Below are 17,070 nucleotides of genomic sequence, written 5' to 3' on the forward strand. Positions count from 1 at the left end.
AATGCTCACTTTATTTACTCCATCTTTCTTTAATTTACATGCCTTGCTAGCTTCCTTTCAACTTTTATTTTTTTCCTGATTAACCATTTCATCATTCTGTAGTGTCTCAATCTGTAGTGTATGTGCAAAACGTATATGTATCAGTAGTGTATACGCAGAGTGTAGCTGTATCTGTAGTGCACACGCAATGGGCATAACATTCTGCTCACTCCCCACATGTAAAACACTGATGTTATGACATCAGCAAGAAACACCAAGATATCCAAACTCCAAAGTTGGCACCATGAGTTCACATCATGTCATGACAATCATTTCTTTTTCCAATTCTCAACCCTTGTTCTGTTCAGTTACCTCTAAGGCAATCATGCTTCTGTCAGAAGATCATGTTTACTAGGCACAGGAGACTGGAGGCATGGATGACCAATATAAAATGAACCATCCCAAGTGTCAGTTACAACTAATCTGAGTTTACTTAACATTAGCTCAATAAAGTCCACGTGCCAGGAGCTGGCAGGAAAACAACTATATAAAAGCAATCAGAATGGTAAGTATTTAATAATTGGATGTATGGACTCATTTGAAAAGACAAGTGTCTGTTATCATTGTAGAATAGCATAGAGAGTAGATGAATTTCGCAACAAAGGAGATGAATTAACAGCAGAAATCATCGTGAATGATTATGATGTGGTAGGCATCACAGAGACGTGGTTACATGGGGTTCAGGACTGGCAGTAAAACATCTGGGAGTGCTGGCAGGTTGACTTGCAGATGGAGCCCGTGATTAAGAAAGCGAATATAATGTTGTCATTTATCTCAAGTGGTTTGGAATATAAAAGCAGCGATGTGCTACTGAGACTTTATAAAGCTCTGGTTAGGCCCCATTTGGAGTACTGTGTCCAGTTTTGGGCCCCACATCTCAGGAAGAACACACTGGCACTGGAGCGTGTCCAGCGGAGATTCACACAGACAATCCCTGGAATGCTAGGCCTAATATACAATGAACAGCTGAGGAACCTGGGATTGTATTTATTGGAGTTTAGAAGGTTGAGGGGAGATCTAATAGAAACTTACAAGATAATGCATGGCTTAGAAAGGATGGACACTGGGAATTTATTTCCGTTAGGCAGGGAAACTAGGACCCATGGGCACAGCATTAGAATTAAAGGGAGTCAATTTAGAACGGAAATGAGGAGACATTTCTTCAGCCAGAGAGTGGTGGGCATGTGGAATTCATTGCCATGGAACATAGTGGAGGCCGGGACGTTAAATGTCTTCAAGGCAGAGATTGATAAAATCTTGATCCCTCAAGGAATTAAGGGATACAGGGAGAGTGAGGGCAAGTGGCGTTGAAATGCCCATCCACCATGAATGAACGGCGGAGTGGACTCGATGGGCCAAATGGCCTTACTTCCACTCCTATGTCTCATGCTCTTATAATCCCTACAGTATGAAAGCAGGCCATTCAGCCCTTCGAGCCTACAATGACCATCCAAATAATATTCTACTCAGATCCACCCTCCTACAATATCCCTGTAACCCTGCCTTTCCCATGATTAATCCCTCTAGCCTACACATCCCTGGACACTATAGGCAATGTAGCATGGCCAATCCACCTAACCTGCTTATGTTTGGGCTGTAGGCAGAAACCGGAGCACCCAGAGGAAACCCACGCAGACACGGGGTGACTGTGCAAACTCCGCACAGTCACCCGAGGGTGGAATCAAACCCAGGTTCTTGGTGTTGTGATGCAACAGTGCTAACCACTGAGCCACCATGAAATAAACAATGTGTGCCTCTTCATGTCAGTTGATAACATTGTGATAAATGCATAATGATGAAAAATTACCATTTCCTTTCAAAAAAACTATTCATGTTCAATATTAGAGTGTCTAATTCTGCATTTTTCACACCACAGTTCAATTTACCATTGCTAATGACTGATCAGTAGACAATTAGTTGCAAACCCACGACATATCAGCTAGGAGGCTATTCTAATGAATATTAATGATTCTAAGAGGTTAATCTAGCATGATGGATGACTGAAACAGCAATTAATTTAGACAATACACAATCAAGAATTGTTGTAGTGTGCCACACTACACTTGAAGAAAAAATAATAATTTCACGCTTTCACTTGTGCATCAGTATTAAATGGAATTGAGGACCAAAGGTTAAAATGTCTGGTTAGACCAGAGTCCAGTGAAAAACTTTTCTGGTCAGAGATTTAGTTCTAATTCACACACCACAAACTCCAACACTGCTTGCTATCTCCCTGCAATTACACAATTGGTTCTGACTCAATTATATATTACATTCCCATCACTTGTTCCTCGATTCGATTACCTCTCAGGCATCCCTGCCAAATCCTACTAATAATAACATTGAGGGTGACAGCAGCAAACTATCAATCATAGGTTCTGAGAGTTAGCTGAAAGGACTACTGTCCTCTATTATATGAAGGCTAAATTATTCACTGCATTAGCTCAGACATGCAGCAATTATTGTTCATTCGGAACTGGTCTGAAGTCCAGGTTTATTAATATTAATTGTCACCTAATTGGGCTTTTATATGGATTATTGACAAGTTTAGCAGTATCAGTCCTTCTTGTCAGTTGCCCCATACCCACAATGCCTCGTGTTCCTGCCCATTACTGAGGAAATAAAAGGGGCCCCCTTGTGGAACAATGGCCATGTCACTACCCCTGGATCAAGAGACCTGCTCCAGAGGTGTGTAATAAAATCTCTGAGCAGGTTGATTAGGAAAAATAGATTGAGGAACTAAATAGGACCACACAGAATCAAGGAAAGCCTAGCACTTTTCCAGGATCATTGGACTCAAAATGTTGATTTTATTTTTCTCCACAGTTACAGCCAGTGCTGCAGAGTTTGTGTCATGATTGTCAACAAGGTCAGCTAGCTGGATGTCATAGAACTTGAGTTCTCTGATTGGGGCTGTTAATCTGGGTCCAATCAGGGAGTCCTGACTGACAGCTAAGAGGAGCGTCAGACATTCTGACATCCTGAGAGCTGGCTGTAAAGGGGCAGTACTAGAGTCAGAGATCTACAGCACAAAAACATGTCCTTTGACCCAACTTGTCCATGCCACCCAGTTTTCACAATTAAACTAGTCCCATTTGCCTGTGTTTGGTCCCTATCCCTCCATACCTATCCCATCCATGTACCTATCTAAATGTTTCTTAAATGGCAAAATTGTACTTGCTTCTACCACTACCTCCGGCAGCTTGTTCCAGTCACTCACCACCCTCTGTGTGAAAAAGATCCCCCCCGACCTTTCTGTATCTCTCCCCTCTCACCTTCAACCTATGCCCTCTGGTTTTAGACTCCCCTACCACAAGGAAAAGTTGGCGCTCTCTACTTTATCTATGCCTCTCACGATTTTACACCCCTCTACAGTCTAAAGTCAAGGACAGCTCGTGATTAAATGAAGGGTGACTTGCCGATGGGATACCGATCTCTGTGGAGTTATTTCAGGTTCTCCAGCACTTTCTGTTTTAGTTTCTGTAACTGTAATGCTCCTGGAATACATCATCTACTATTATGCAATTCTGACTCTCCCTGCTATGCTAACCGTCATTTCCCATGTAAAAAAAGTGAATTTATACACTGACAAAATGGAAACTCTTGAATGAGTTAACAGATTGTTACAGTTCGCATTGAGCCCTTCCTGATGAAGGACTTCTGCCCAAAACGTCGATTTTCCTGCTCCTCGGATGCTGCCTGACCTGCTGTGCTTTTTCAGCACCACTCTAACCTAGACTTTGCAGAAATTCTGCTGACTTGAGTTCCCTCAGATTTGTTGCTGGTGAATTTCTTCTGACTGTCTCAGAGTTTACAGAAATATTTAATCATTTGCAGAATTGATTGCTGAATGTAGAAAAAGCTTTGGTTACAACTTCAAGAGTTCTCGTTCGACAATGTGTTCCCAGCCATGTGTTACTGCACCCCTGAGAGACAGATAGAGTATAGAGGAAAAGAAGATGCATATAGACAGAGGAAGAGGAGGTAGACTTTCAGCAGGGTAATTTACACACCCAAGAATCTTGTGGGAGTAATTTTTTTATCCATTTCCTAAGTCAGAAGCAGATAAATCCACTTTACAAAGGCAATGTTCACAGAAATCCGAAAAGGTGCCTTAGTCAGTGGCTATGAAGATGACAACTTCCCTGAATGTCTTTGCATTGGGATCCTTCCACGATTGAACAAATCGTATCTTCCAGCTCGTGGTCCATAGTGGAACCATATTTGTCTTCTGTCTGATGAGAGAGTAGGAGGCATGGAGGAGGAATGGAATGAAGAGGAAAAAGATAAGGATCAAACTGGAACTGAAGGGGTTGGTTTATGAGGAGACACTGAGCAGACTTGGATTCTACTCATTGGAATTCAGAAGAATGAGGGGGGAGTCTTATAGAAACACATATAATTATGAAGAAAATAGATAAGGTAGAAGTAGAGAGGGTGTTTCCATTGGCAGGTGAAATGAGGACAAGAGGGCATAGCCTCAAGATTAGAGTGGGCAGACTGAAGACTGAATTCAAAAGCAACTTCTCCACCCAGAGGATTGTAAATCTCTGAAATTCTTTGTCCAGTAAAGTAGTTAGCATAGATCAAGAATACATCAAGAACATTTCTGAACTGACAGCCAGACTACTACGACCACTAGGACTCTCAACAGCACACAAACCAACAGCCACTCTCAGACAACAACTCACCAGGACAAAGGACCCGATACACAGCATGAGCAAAACCAATGTAGTGTACAAAATCCCATGCAAGGACTGCACAAAACACTACATAGGACAAACAGGAAGACAGCTAACGATCCGTATCCATGAACACCAATTAGCCACGAAACGACACGGCAGCGGACAGCTGGAACTGACAACCAGAAGTGGCAGATACAAACCACTATAAATGCCGGAGGAAACATCACAGAAGCACTTCACAGGAGGCTCCCAAGCACTGAGGATGTCACCTAGACAGGGGACAAAATGTCTGCAGCACAAATTCCCTGCTCGGCGAACAGAACCACAACAACGAGCACCCGAGCTACAAATCTTCTCACAAACTTTGAAGGACTTATATCCTTAATTGTAAGGTCCTAGGGAGTGTTGCTGAACAAAGAGACTTGGAATGCAGGTTCATAGCTCCTTGAAAGTGGAGTCGCAGTTAGATAGGATAATGAAGAAGCATTTTGGTATGCTTCCCTTTATTGATTAGAGTATAGAGTACAGGAGTTGGGAGGTCATGTTGTGGTTGTACAGGACATTGGTTAGGCCACTTTTGGAATATTGCGTGCAATTCTGGTCTCCTTCCTATTGGAAGGATGTTGTGAAACTTGAAAGGGTTCAGAACAGATTTACAAGGATGTTGCCAGAGTTGGAGGATTTGAGCTTTAGGGAGAGACTGAATAGGCTGGGCTGTTTTCCCTGGAGCATTGGAGGCTGAGGGGTGACTTTTAAGAGTCTTATACTCATGAGGGGCATGGATAGAACAAATAGACAAAGTTTTTTTCTTTGGCGGGGGTTGTCCAGAACTAGAGTGAGAGGGGAAAGATATAAAAGGGACCTAAGGGGCAACGTTTTCACGCAGAGGGGGGTATGTGTATGGATGAGCTACCAGAGGAAGTGGTGGAGGCTAGTACAATTAAAAGGCATCTGGATGGGTACATGAATAGGAAGGGTTTGGAGGGATATGGGCTGGGTGCTGGCAGGTGGGACTAGATCGGATTGGACCAAAGGGTCTGTTTCTGTGCTGTACATCTCTATGACTCTAAATGTGGAGGTTGGCTAGGGAGCACTTGCTGATAGGGTTGGACAGGTTTGTTCCACTGAGGCAAAGACGGGATGGTAGGGTGAAAGGACCTCCGGTGACAAAGGATGTGGAACATTTCGTCAAGAGAAAGAAGGATGCTTACTTAAGGTTGAGGAAGCAACCAAATAGGGCTCTAGAGCGCTACAAGGTAGCCAGGAAGGTACTAAAAAATGGACTTAGGAGAGCTAGAAGAGGGCATGAAAAAGCTTTAGTGGTTAGGATTAAGGGAAACCCTGAGGCACTGTACACTTAAGTAAGGAACAACTGGATGGCCAGACTGAGGCTAGGGCAGACTAGGGATAGTGGAGGGAACTTGCGCCTGGACTCAGACGAAGTAGTGGAGGTCCTTAATGAATACTTTGCTTCAGTATTCACTACTGAGAGGAACCTTGACATTTCTGAGGATAGCATGAAACAGACTGATATGCTCAAACAGGTTGATGTTAAGAAGAAGGATGTGCTGAAAAGTTTGAAAATCCTAAGGATTGATAAACCCCCTGAGCCAAACGGAATATACCGTAGGTCACTACAGGAAGTGAGGGAAGAGAAAGGGAAGAGGGATAATCCTGGGAATTACAAACTAGTCAGTCTCACGTCTGTGGTGGGTAAAGTACTGGAGAGGATTATGAGAGTCAGAATGATTACTTAGAACTCCATAGTTTGATTAGAGACAGTCAGCATGGCTTTGTAAGGGGCTTGTTACAAAACACATTGACGAAGGTAGAGCAATGGATGTGGTGTACATGGATTTTAACAAGGTGTTTGATAAGGTTCCCCATGGTAGGCTCATTCAGAAAGTAAGCAGGCATGGGATACAGGGAAATCTGGCTGTCTGGATACAGAATTGGCTGGCCCATATAAGACAGAGGGTGATGGTAGATGGAAGAGTGGGTTAGTAAGTCTGCTAATGACACAAAGGTTGGTGGAATGGTAGATAGTGTAGAAGGCTGTTGTAGGTTGCAACGGGACATTGACAGGATGCAGAACTGGGCTAATAAGTGGCAGATGGAATTCAACCTGGGAAAGTGTGAAGTGATTCACTTTGGAAAGTTGAATTTGAATGCAGAATACAGGGTTAAAGGCAGAATTCTTGGCAGTGTGGAGGGACAGAGGGATCTTGGGGTTCATGTCCACAGATCCCTCAAAATTACCAAGCAAGTTGATAGGATTGTCAAGACGACATATGGTGTGTTGGCTTTCAATAGCGGGGGATTGAGGTTAAGAACCATGAGGTTATGCTGCAGCTCGATAGTGCCCTGGTTAGATCACACTTTGAATATTGTGTTCAGTTCTGGTCACCTCATTATCAGAAAAATGTAGAAGCTTTAGAGAAGGTGCAGAGGAGATTTACCAACGGTCATTTGAGTGGGAGCAGCGGCGAAGGTAAAAGTGAACCCGGGAGACTACAGTAAAGGTAAGACAGTTTGTTTTAAAATTGCTTACCTGTAGCGGGCAGCGGTGTGTTTTTTTTACTCTCTCTCCACAGAAAGAGATGTCTTATGGTCTTATGGTCTTACCAGGATGCTGTCTGGACTAGAGGGCATGGCTTATGAAGAAAGGTTGAGGGAGCTAGGGCTTTTCTCATTGGAACGAAGAAGGATGAGAGGTGGCTTGGTAGAGGTGTACAAGAAGAGGAGAGGTATAGATAGAGTGGATAGCCAATTCCAAGTAGACCTCACCACCAAGAACATCTTCCCCTCCCCACCCCCTCTGCTTTATGAAAGTGCCATTCCCTTCAACAGTCCTTGGTTTGCACCACTCATCCCACCGTTCCTCTCCCCCCCCCCCAAATCCACAGGTACCTTCTCCACCTCCTGATGCTGCCTGGCTCACTATGTTCTTCCACCCTCCTGCCTTGGCTTCCAGCATTGGCAGGTTTTTTTTGTCTTTTTTAATAAGTTTAAGCAGCTCTGTAAACCTATTCCCTTAATCAGCACAGACTATCAAAAAGATGGTGAGAAAACTTATAGGAAAATAGTACAAAGTTAAAAATCACACAACACCAGCTTATAGTCGAATAGGTTTAATTGGAAGCACACTAGCTTTCGGAGAGATGCTTCTTCATCAGGGGATAGTGCAGGGCTCAATCGTAAATTTTTGCTATAAATTCTGTGTTACGATTGAGCCCTCCAATATCACCTGATGAAGAAGCGTTGCTCCGAAAGCTAGTGTGCTTCCAATTAAACCTATTCGACTATAACCTGGTGTTCTGTGATTTTTAACTTTGTACACCCCAGTCCAACACCAGCATGTCCAAATCAGGAAAATAGTAAGTATTGAGCATACACACAAGGCCATCAGCACATTGAAGGGAGAAATAGTTACTATTTGCAGCAAGAATTGGGTAACTCACCCTATGTGAATGCTGATAAACACACCATTTTAAACAGCATGAAGAAGATTGTCATCATTTAGCCTTTCATTGGAAGTAACTCAATCGATAACCATCACAAAACATGAATGCAAAACTGATCACAATTTAGTGAAGTGGAATAAGTTGTTCTTAATTTTGACTTTTGGCTTTAAACGTACACGAGTGAACACGAGTAGAATGAATGAGTGAAAGATTAATTTATGCATAACGCCTTAGGTATCTATTGGGTCTTACATCAGTTCTCGTTTAAAAAGTGGCTTAATTATTAAAACGCTCATCCTTGAAACACAGCATATTTGCAGATCATGTCATGACAAATTACTCATCATCTATTTTATTAAGGTTGAAAAGAACTGTATTACTTTCTTTTGCAGGTGTTGATTGGAAATGATGATGACATTTGGTGGATCCCCAACAGCTGTGGCCGCTCCACCAATGTTCGTGAAGACAATTTCTGCAATCAGCACGTGCCTAGGGTCCAGATTGAGCACCTCACATAACCTACAGGAGACAAAACAGCATCAGGAAGCTGGAACCCAAATTTAGGAACCTTTGAAAGCATTGGCTCAGACCCAATCAATACCCACATGTCTACACCGGCCTGAAAAACAATAGGAAAACAATCATTGCCATGAGATTTCAGAATTGCAAAGTCTGGGCTCCTGGTAGAGGTAGAGATGAGATGGATAATTGATGATTTGTTCAAGGACTAGGAATGTTTTTGTGGTAAAATGTCACTTCCTCACTTGGGAATAATTCCCTAAGCATCAGCCATCCAATTCAAACATTTGATACTCTTTATGTGTGGGACAACTAGCCTCCACCAAGCAAAGCCTGTTGGGTTTGCTTCTGACCTATTTGAGGTGACCCTCATATTCAGGTGTGCTGTGCCCGCTCGAGGCCCCTGGCAGGGGGGGGGGGGGGCAGCCCAGAGGAAATTGTTTTGCTATAGGAAGATAGTGCTTGAGTGATTCAACATCCTGCCCTTCTCAAGAAGGCATCTGGTCCCTGCTCAAACCAATGTTCCCTGCATATGTACAAACCATCTTTATATCTACTGACTCCACCTATACTTCTTGTTGCCTCAGCAAAACACTAACATAATCAAAGACCCCTCCCACCCCGATATAATCTCTTCCAACCTCTTCCATTGGGCAGAATTCTGAAAGCTTAACCATGTGCATCAACAGATTCAAGAACAGCTTCTTCCCTGCTGTTTAGATTTCTGAATGAACCTCTCAAATTTTAAACTCAACATTGATCTCATTCCTTGTGTACCTTCCCTGCAGCTGCAACATTGCCCTGTTCTGTGACCCTAATTCACTTTGTATGGTAAGATCTGCCTGCACGACATGCAAAACAAAACTTCTCACTGTATCCAGGAACATGTGACAATAATAATAAATCAAATCAAATCAATGTACCTGGTATGGCAGAGGTCACTGGTGGTGTGAACCGAGATTAATTTTCCCCAGGGAGCCAAAACTGCAGTTGGTACCTTGACTCAGTGAGGTCAACATGGACTGAGAATTAAAACCATTCCCTTCCACCTCATATGATTTAGTGCTAATACAGTTTTCACACCTCCCAACAAAGTAACCAGAAAAAGATATTCAATATTTTAAATGTAATGGAAAAACAAACTAATTTGTTGCCAACATGAGGAAAACATGGGAGTTCCTGACTCTTCCAACACTCCAGAAGCTGAGGTGACAGTTGGGAAGGTGCTGTTTGATTGGACTGGAAGGTGCAAGACAGAGGATGGACTGCAACCCTCTGGCGTGGAGGCCAAATCGGACCTTAAAATAGCCACTGAGGAGGCTCATCCTAACAGAAACCAACAGGAAATTTGTCGTGTGGGACAACTGACCTATTAGAGTTGACCCTCATATTCAGGTGTGCTGTGCCTGCTCGAGGCCCCTGGCATGGGGGGGGGGGGGGGCAGCCCAGAGGAAATTGTTTTGCTATCCTTCCACCATCAGTTCCACATTATCAACCCTTGGTGAACGTAATACTGGCAGAGGCCAGCCCTCCTAGTGGCACTGCAGAGCTGCCAGCCTCTGATTGGCCAACAAGATTCATGGGAAGGATGGACTCAACAGGTAGACCTAAGCTGTCGAGGGAAGTGCCTGACTGTCATAAAATACCAACAGGGCTCACAAGAAAGAACGAGGCAGAGACACCATAGGTTTTCCAGGTGATCGAGAAGCTCCCCATTACCAAACATCAATTTTCAACAATGGAATACTGTATTTTCCTGTCTCTGTAATAGTATGTGTCTCTGTTCCATTTAAAGTTAGCATTTTAAATACCACTCTCAATTAGAAACCCAGCCTTCACTAGAGGATATCACATTTGTTCAGAGCGAAATGTCTAAGATTTCCTCTGATTTTGAGGTCAGAACCAGTGGAACAGAGGAAGCTATTGAGTCATGTGATTCTTTCAGCACAGAAGGAGACCATTCAGCCCATCAGGTCTCAGTTAGTCACACTTTGTGCCTTTTCCCTGTGTCCTCAGGCAGTATGGGGTTTGTACCAATGGCATTAGTATCACACTGCATTGCAAACTAACCACTGAGGCAACTGAGCTAAGCAACCACAGCCACAGCCCTTCTCTGAGGTGTGGTGACCCTCAGGTTAAACTTACCACTGGCTGTCTCTCCCTAATGACAGAGCAGCCTATGATCCTCTGACTATAGAGACTTTCACTTTGTCTTTCCTCCTTGATTTTTTTTAGAATCACAGAATCCCTACAGTGTGGAGGCAGGCCATTCAGCCCATCAAGTCCACCTGGCCCTTCTGAACAGCATCCCACTCAAACCGTCTCCTCCTACCCTATCCCTGTAACCCTGCATTTCCCATGGTTAATTCGCCCAATCCTGCACATCACTGGACACTATGGGCAATCTAGCATGGCTAATCCACCTAACCTGCATATCTTTGGACTATAGGAGGAAACCCATGGGGAGAAAGTGCAAACTCCACACAAACTGTTGCCCAAGAGTGGAATCAAACCAAGGTTCCTGGTACTGTGAGGAAGCCTGAGCTACCATGCCGCCCTCATGGGTGCTTATCTAATTCTCTTTTGAAACCCAAGATACAGTTTGCCTTGTCCATATTCAAACACTACATCACAGATCATAAGCACGCAGTGGGTTGGATTTCACATATTGCCACCCACACCCAACAGATAAAGAAAAGAATATTGGTTAATGATTTGAAGAACAAGCATTAGGATTTGATGAATTCTCACAGCCCATGGTGCATTCAGTATTGTTAAAATGTCAACAAGGGGACATCCTCTCTGTACTTCAGAACATTTGTTGCTGAATAAGTCGGGTTTGGTTGAAGTTGCTTTTTGTAATGTTTCTGTTTGTAATGGTAAAAGCCTGAGAATCTGAAATCTTGACATGTAGCAACTTGAGTTGGTCACTGGGATTCAAATTTCATGTCTGAAATTATGGATCTCTATGGGGAACATAGCATTTCACTTTTCAAGAAAAGGGTATTTATCCTTCCTTTTGCACAACCTTTGCTAAAAAGGTGTTTTATTTCAACTTCTGCATGAAGAGTTCAAATTATCTATTGGATTGGAATCGATAAATATCATGGACTTATTAGTTTCTCTGTTATACTGATCAATCCTTACTGACACTGTTTGCTTTTCTATATTTGCCATTACAACTATGCACCTGCTGCAAGAACTGTCACATAGCTAATGTTATCTGTCTCCTTTGATAATCTCCGTAATGCTCAACAGAAAGTTAATAATAAATTAAGTAGAGCACTGCTAAATATCACAGAGATAGCTGAGATCAAGAGGAATTCACAACTAAAGCTAAAACTGGAATCCACACGGAACAAGTTAGAGTTGGAGACAATTACCAAGGATAGATCTATGGCTATAAAAGTGAGTTTAACTTGTTATCTGGTCAAACATGAGATATGAACAAGAAGCTACTCTTTCCTTAAAGAATCAAGTAAGCGTATCAAAACGATGACCCTTCTTTTCATCATAATGGGATTTATTTGATATTTTTATTTATTTACAAACAATACTAACTTTATTTGCTACACTCAGGAGGAATGGAAAATCGGCAGGATGCTTCTGTCTTTGAATCAATAGTCTTTTCATCTTAAACCTTTTATAGAAAATCCTCATAATCGTTTCATATATAACTGTAGGTGCAACATTGCTTAAATGGGTATTGTTCAACAAATTAACAACCATACTTACATATTCTTACTTTACAACAAGAGACATTTCAAAATTATACATTCCCGTTTCTCTGGCAGCAGTGGGAAAAGATAAAGCATTGCATTTCCTGTTTTACAACACATGACAATCAATAGCAGAGCAAACAAGTGATTGGGCTCAACTGGTCTATTCCAATATTTACATTCCACACAGGCATACTTTTATATCCAATCTTATTCCTTTCTCCCTCATGTACATATCTTCCTCTTAAATCCATCTATCCCATTCAGCTCAACTACTTTCTGTCAGAGATATTCTTATGCATCTGGAGCAGAGGGACTTGAAGCTGGGTTTTCTGGTTCAGAGGTAGAGACACTACCACAATGCTACAACAGCCCTTTGGCACTATTATTGTTTTATTAAAAGAAATAAAGAGCTTTTCATTCTAGTGACTCAAGCAACACAGATATTCTGGTGAAACAAAATACCAGATAGATTTGTGACATGAATGCCATAATCTTTACAGAGTAGTCATTCAGACTCTCTTAATGCCTCTTAATAGCAAGACAGCTTTATCCTGATAGTTACAGCTAATTCCTTTCCTAATCTTGTCCCCCCACCAGCTTCATGCTCAATGCGATTGTCAGTTTTGGCACTGATGATTGATGGTTGTAGTAGGTAAGCCTCTCCATGCCAACCAGCAGGTAACGAATAGACATTTTACAAACTAGAAAATAACTGCCGGAAGGGAAACAAAACAAAAATTATTGCCAAGTACAGATCAAAGCACAACTAGTCATACAAGGTTTGCATCAATTGAAACATGTGTGTCAGTGCTGAGTGCGGAGGTGTGTCTAGATTCTCTCCATCCATGATGTAAGACATTTGAAGGCATTAACCAACACGGGAGTGGCAAGATATACACTCCACTTATACAAGACTAATCACATGGCCAGGCATCAAATGGACATTCAGTTCAACGGACTGCTCTCTGAAAAGGGCCCATTTAATAAAGAGGATGATCACAGAGTTTGAATATTCTCAGGAAACGAGAGGTGTGAAATGCAATGAAATTCCCACTCACACTTGAGGCTGAATCTTTTCTTACTTATTTTTGGCTGAGTGTCAATTTTGTCACGTTTGATGGTCTCTTGCCACATCTTACCAAACTCACTTCATTAACTACCAATTCTGCCTCTATGTTGCCCTAATTCTGTCCCCAAATGCCCATTGGCTGCACCAGGAACAATTCACCATGCCATCCAGACATGGCAGACAAGGGCACATTTGTGCCCAGGATTTCAGTCTGACACTTGGAGACCTTTGTAATGGGTGGTGCCAAGACAAAACACATCCACGGTCATACACACTGGACCCAGCAGTGGAGGCCCAATACCAAACCATGCCAGTAGGGTCCGAGATGGCCATTCAAGTCAGTGCAGTCCCAGCCACCCTGAGGAATGCACTGCAATGTAAGAAGGAGGTCACTATCCTTCACAATTTTCTTTCCAATACCACGCTTTGACCCTGCTATTGTACCTACCTCCCAACAAGGTTCAAGCACCAGCCTCGTCACGACTGCCTGAAAAATCTTCCCACTTGCTCCAACTCCTGATGCCAATAACCTTGCATGCCCTCTGCACTGACTACTCACCTGTGCCAAATGGACAACTGTTACCACCCACTTCCATCTCCGTTAAAACCTACTTCTCTCTCATTCCAAGAGGGAAAGAGCACCCATCAGGCAGAAAGAGTCAAGACAGGTGGTGAACTGCCCAACATTCAGTTCCTCACCATTAATGTGGAAAGCATCCATGCTTTGACCGCCCTGAATGGTTGGCTGATCCAGTCCAAGCCCCTGACCTGGTACTAGAGGCTGCCCTTGACCTATTGTGCTGAATCAGTGATAAAGAAGGCGACTTGACTACGAATTACTGACAAACATAAGGAGCCTCCTGGCTTTGTATGTGTAATAAGCGACAAGACGGTCCAGCAGAATGGATGGCCTGGCAACTCTACCTGCCGGGCAAGGCACAGAAAGGCTACACATGCAAAGAAAGAATGCCGTGAGCATCCAGGTAGGTTCAAAGTGAGCAAGTGCTAAGAGAGAAAGCGAACAGGCTGGAGATACAGCCTGGTCCAGTCACTGAGCTGGGTGCATGTATCGTTGCTGCAGCATTATAAAAATGGTGACATTTGCACCCCGAGACACACCATTGAAGAGCGGATGTGTCCTGTAAGTGGATCAAAAATATGCCACGGGGGTTTGAGAGAGTTTGGCAGATGTCAGATGCCAATATTCGTGGATGTGGCCAGTGACCGTGGAGCGTGCCCTGAAATGTTGGTGCCTGGTGTCCAACAAGTGGAGCAAGTGGTGAGCTGAGGTACCCGTTCTGATTCCCACAGCAAGAATTCTCAGCACCTAGCTTGCTCAGTGGCTGGATACGATGCATATTATAGAGGTAAGATGTGCAGTTACGATCATTAGCAAACAATAATCCCCCTTAATAGCCACTATCTAGAGTGAATCACATCTCAATGCCCAGAACTTGGTTAAAAGATGCAGCAAGTTTTTCCTGTCATGTCTGAACTCCACACAAGATTCTACCAAAGCCCTCATTGTTCAGCCCCCTGCTACATTCTGTCCATTACTTCCTGTTAGCAGAAGGTGAGCAAGAGAAGCTACAAGGATGTCCCTGGGTCAGAATCCTTTTTTGGTACATTCACAAGAAAAATATATGAGATCTAATGACTGCTTCAATCTATTTTAAGTAATTCTATTTAGAGTGGATATGAGCAGTCATGAGGCAGAGAAGATGGTAGGAAGCCCAGGAAATGACGTGAGAAAAGCAAAAATGTTCCTCTCAATTATGATATTGAAGAATCTAGAGAAAAATGATGATGAGACAATTTTAAAATAAAAATCTATGGAGAGCTTTGCTTGCCCAAAACATTAGCATCTCAATCCACTACCAAGTGGCAAGATCAATATTTGCAGCGATGATCTCCAATGTATTGAACCTTCAACCTCAGCTACTAAACTCCAGTCACATCCTCTGCATGTCTCAAGGCACTTTATATCCATTGTTTGAGCTGCAGCAAGGAATGCTGATCAGGAAACAAGGTAACTTCCTGCTGTTCTTTCAACATTTGAGAAGCTGCATAAAAATTTATAGGGATTTAGAGTAAAACTTGTTAGTATAGAAAACAAATGGCTGAAAGGTGGAAAACAGCATCTAAAGATTATGGGAGTAGGGAGAGATACTCCATAGAAATGGTACTGAATCACACACACACACACACACTCCACCAATACCAGATGCCTCTTCTATCAAGAATCCTTCCAATTCAGAGTGAATAGATTCAATGCCCCTTCCTCTGGGGCATTGTAATTTCTGGGGAAGAAACAAGGTAATGACTTGCTAAGAGGGACAAAAAAAAACCTCTGATCTCCAGGCTTAAATAGGACATTTCTTGTATTTTCACTGTGTCCTCTAGTTCTGAGAGGATGCATCCTCCTAGTATCCACCTCATCAAGTCCATTTAGGATTTTCTGCATTGCAATGAGATCACCTCGCAATTTTCTAAACTCTAATGAGCATAAAGCCCAACCTACTCAACCTCGCTTCACACATTAAGCTCTTCGTCCCCAGAATGAGTGAAGAGAACTTTCTTCAAACTGCTTTAATGCTATATGTTAGCAAATGCTTTTTTTAACACATCAACTAAAGGGACTTTATACCTAATCTATTTCAGTATCTAAACTTTGTACCTAGGGTACTTAGTACCTAAAATGGCACCTTGTGTGGCGACATTGTACACATTTCACTGTACTCCTGTACTTGAGTACATGGTGACAATAAATCTAACTCTAATTTAAGATATTGACTCTCAGGACTCTCTAGTTCATATGAACTATCTTTGTTGTTAAGTAATTCATGATTGGCAACTTCTGTCTTTTTATTTTTTTCTTGGATGCATGTTTGTCTGAATTTATGTCGTAAACCATTCCCCAGTATTTTGAATGGAGTAATAATCTCTATCTTGTTTTAACCCTAAGAATTTATCATGGGTCATTTTTAAATTGGTCTTTACAATAAAGATCTCAGGGAAGCCACAACTTTTTGTGCTTAAAAAAAATAAGAAAATACTTTTAACAACAACCCTTCTATTATAGCATGATTAATTCAATTCACTTCTCTCTCTTGGCTGTAACAAAGAGTTTTCTCAATACCTTTACCCTTGAGGTACTGATTGTTATAAATTGTTCCCTCCCCTTAAAGTGTTGATTTTCAAGAATTTTCTCAGTCTTCTCCATCCAAGACAGTCACCAAATGATTATGAAATGTGTGATCCAAAATATTAATTTACAATATCATTAACTGGTGAAATAGCCACACAGAGGCTGGTATTCTGTCACGAAGTGACTCTTTATTTACATGTACACAGTACATGGGCTCTGACCAGCCAGCTCTGAACCAGTCCCTAGAATGAGAAGACTCTCTGAGGCTCCTGTTTACATCTGTCAATCCAGGGTTCCCTGATTCATTCCTGAAGAAGGGCTTATGCCCGAAACATCGATTCTCCTGTTCCTTGGATGCTGCCTGACCTGCTGTGCTTTTCCAGCAACACATTTTCAGTTCTTCCCTGATTGGCCCAGGTTAACA

The 17,070-nt window shown here is 42.4% G+C and overlaps 1 protein-coding gene across 3 annotated transcripts in view; it reads right to left on the reverse strand.

Moving 5' to 3' along the window:
- The window catches only part of oca2 (oculocutaneous albinism II), a 526,553-nt gene that overhangs the window by 231,253 nt on the left and 278,230 nt on the right, over window positions 1-17,070 (reverse strand). For all 3 annotated transcript variants that reach the window (XM_043692287.1, XM_043692289.1, XM_043692288.1), the window contains exon 14: window positions 8,569-8,707. In XM_043692287.1, coding sequence (XP_043548222.1) covers window positions 8,569-8,707 — 139 coding nt within the window. The remainder of the gene's footprint in view (window positions 1-8,568; window positions 8,708-17,070) is intronic.

The sequence above is a fragment of the Chiloscyllium plagiosum genome, chromosome 6, assembly GCF_004010195.1.
Source record: "Chiloscyllium plagiosum isolate BGI_BamShark_2017 chromosome 6, ASM401019v2, whole genome shotgun sequence".
Lineage (NCBI taxonomy): Eukaryota > Metazoa > Chordata > Chondrichthyes > Orectolobiformes > Hemiscylliidae > Chiloscyllium > Chiloscyllium plagiosum.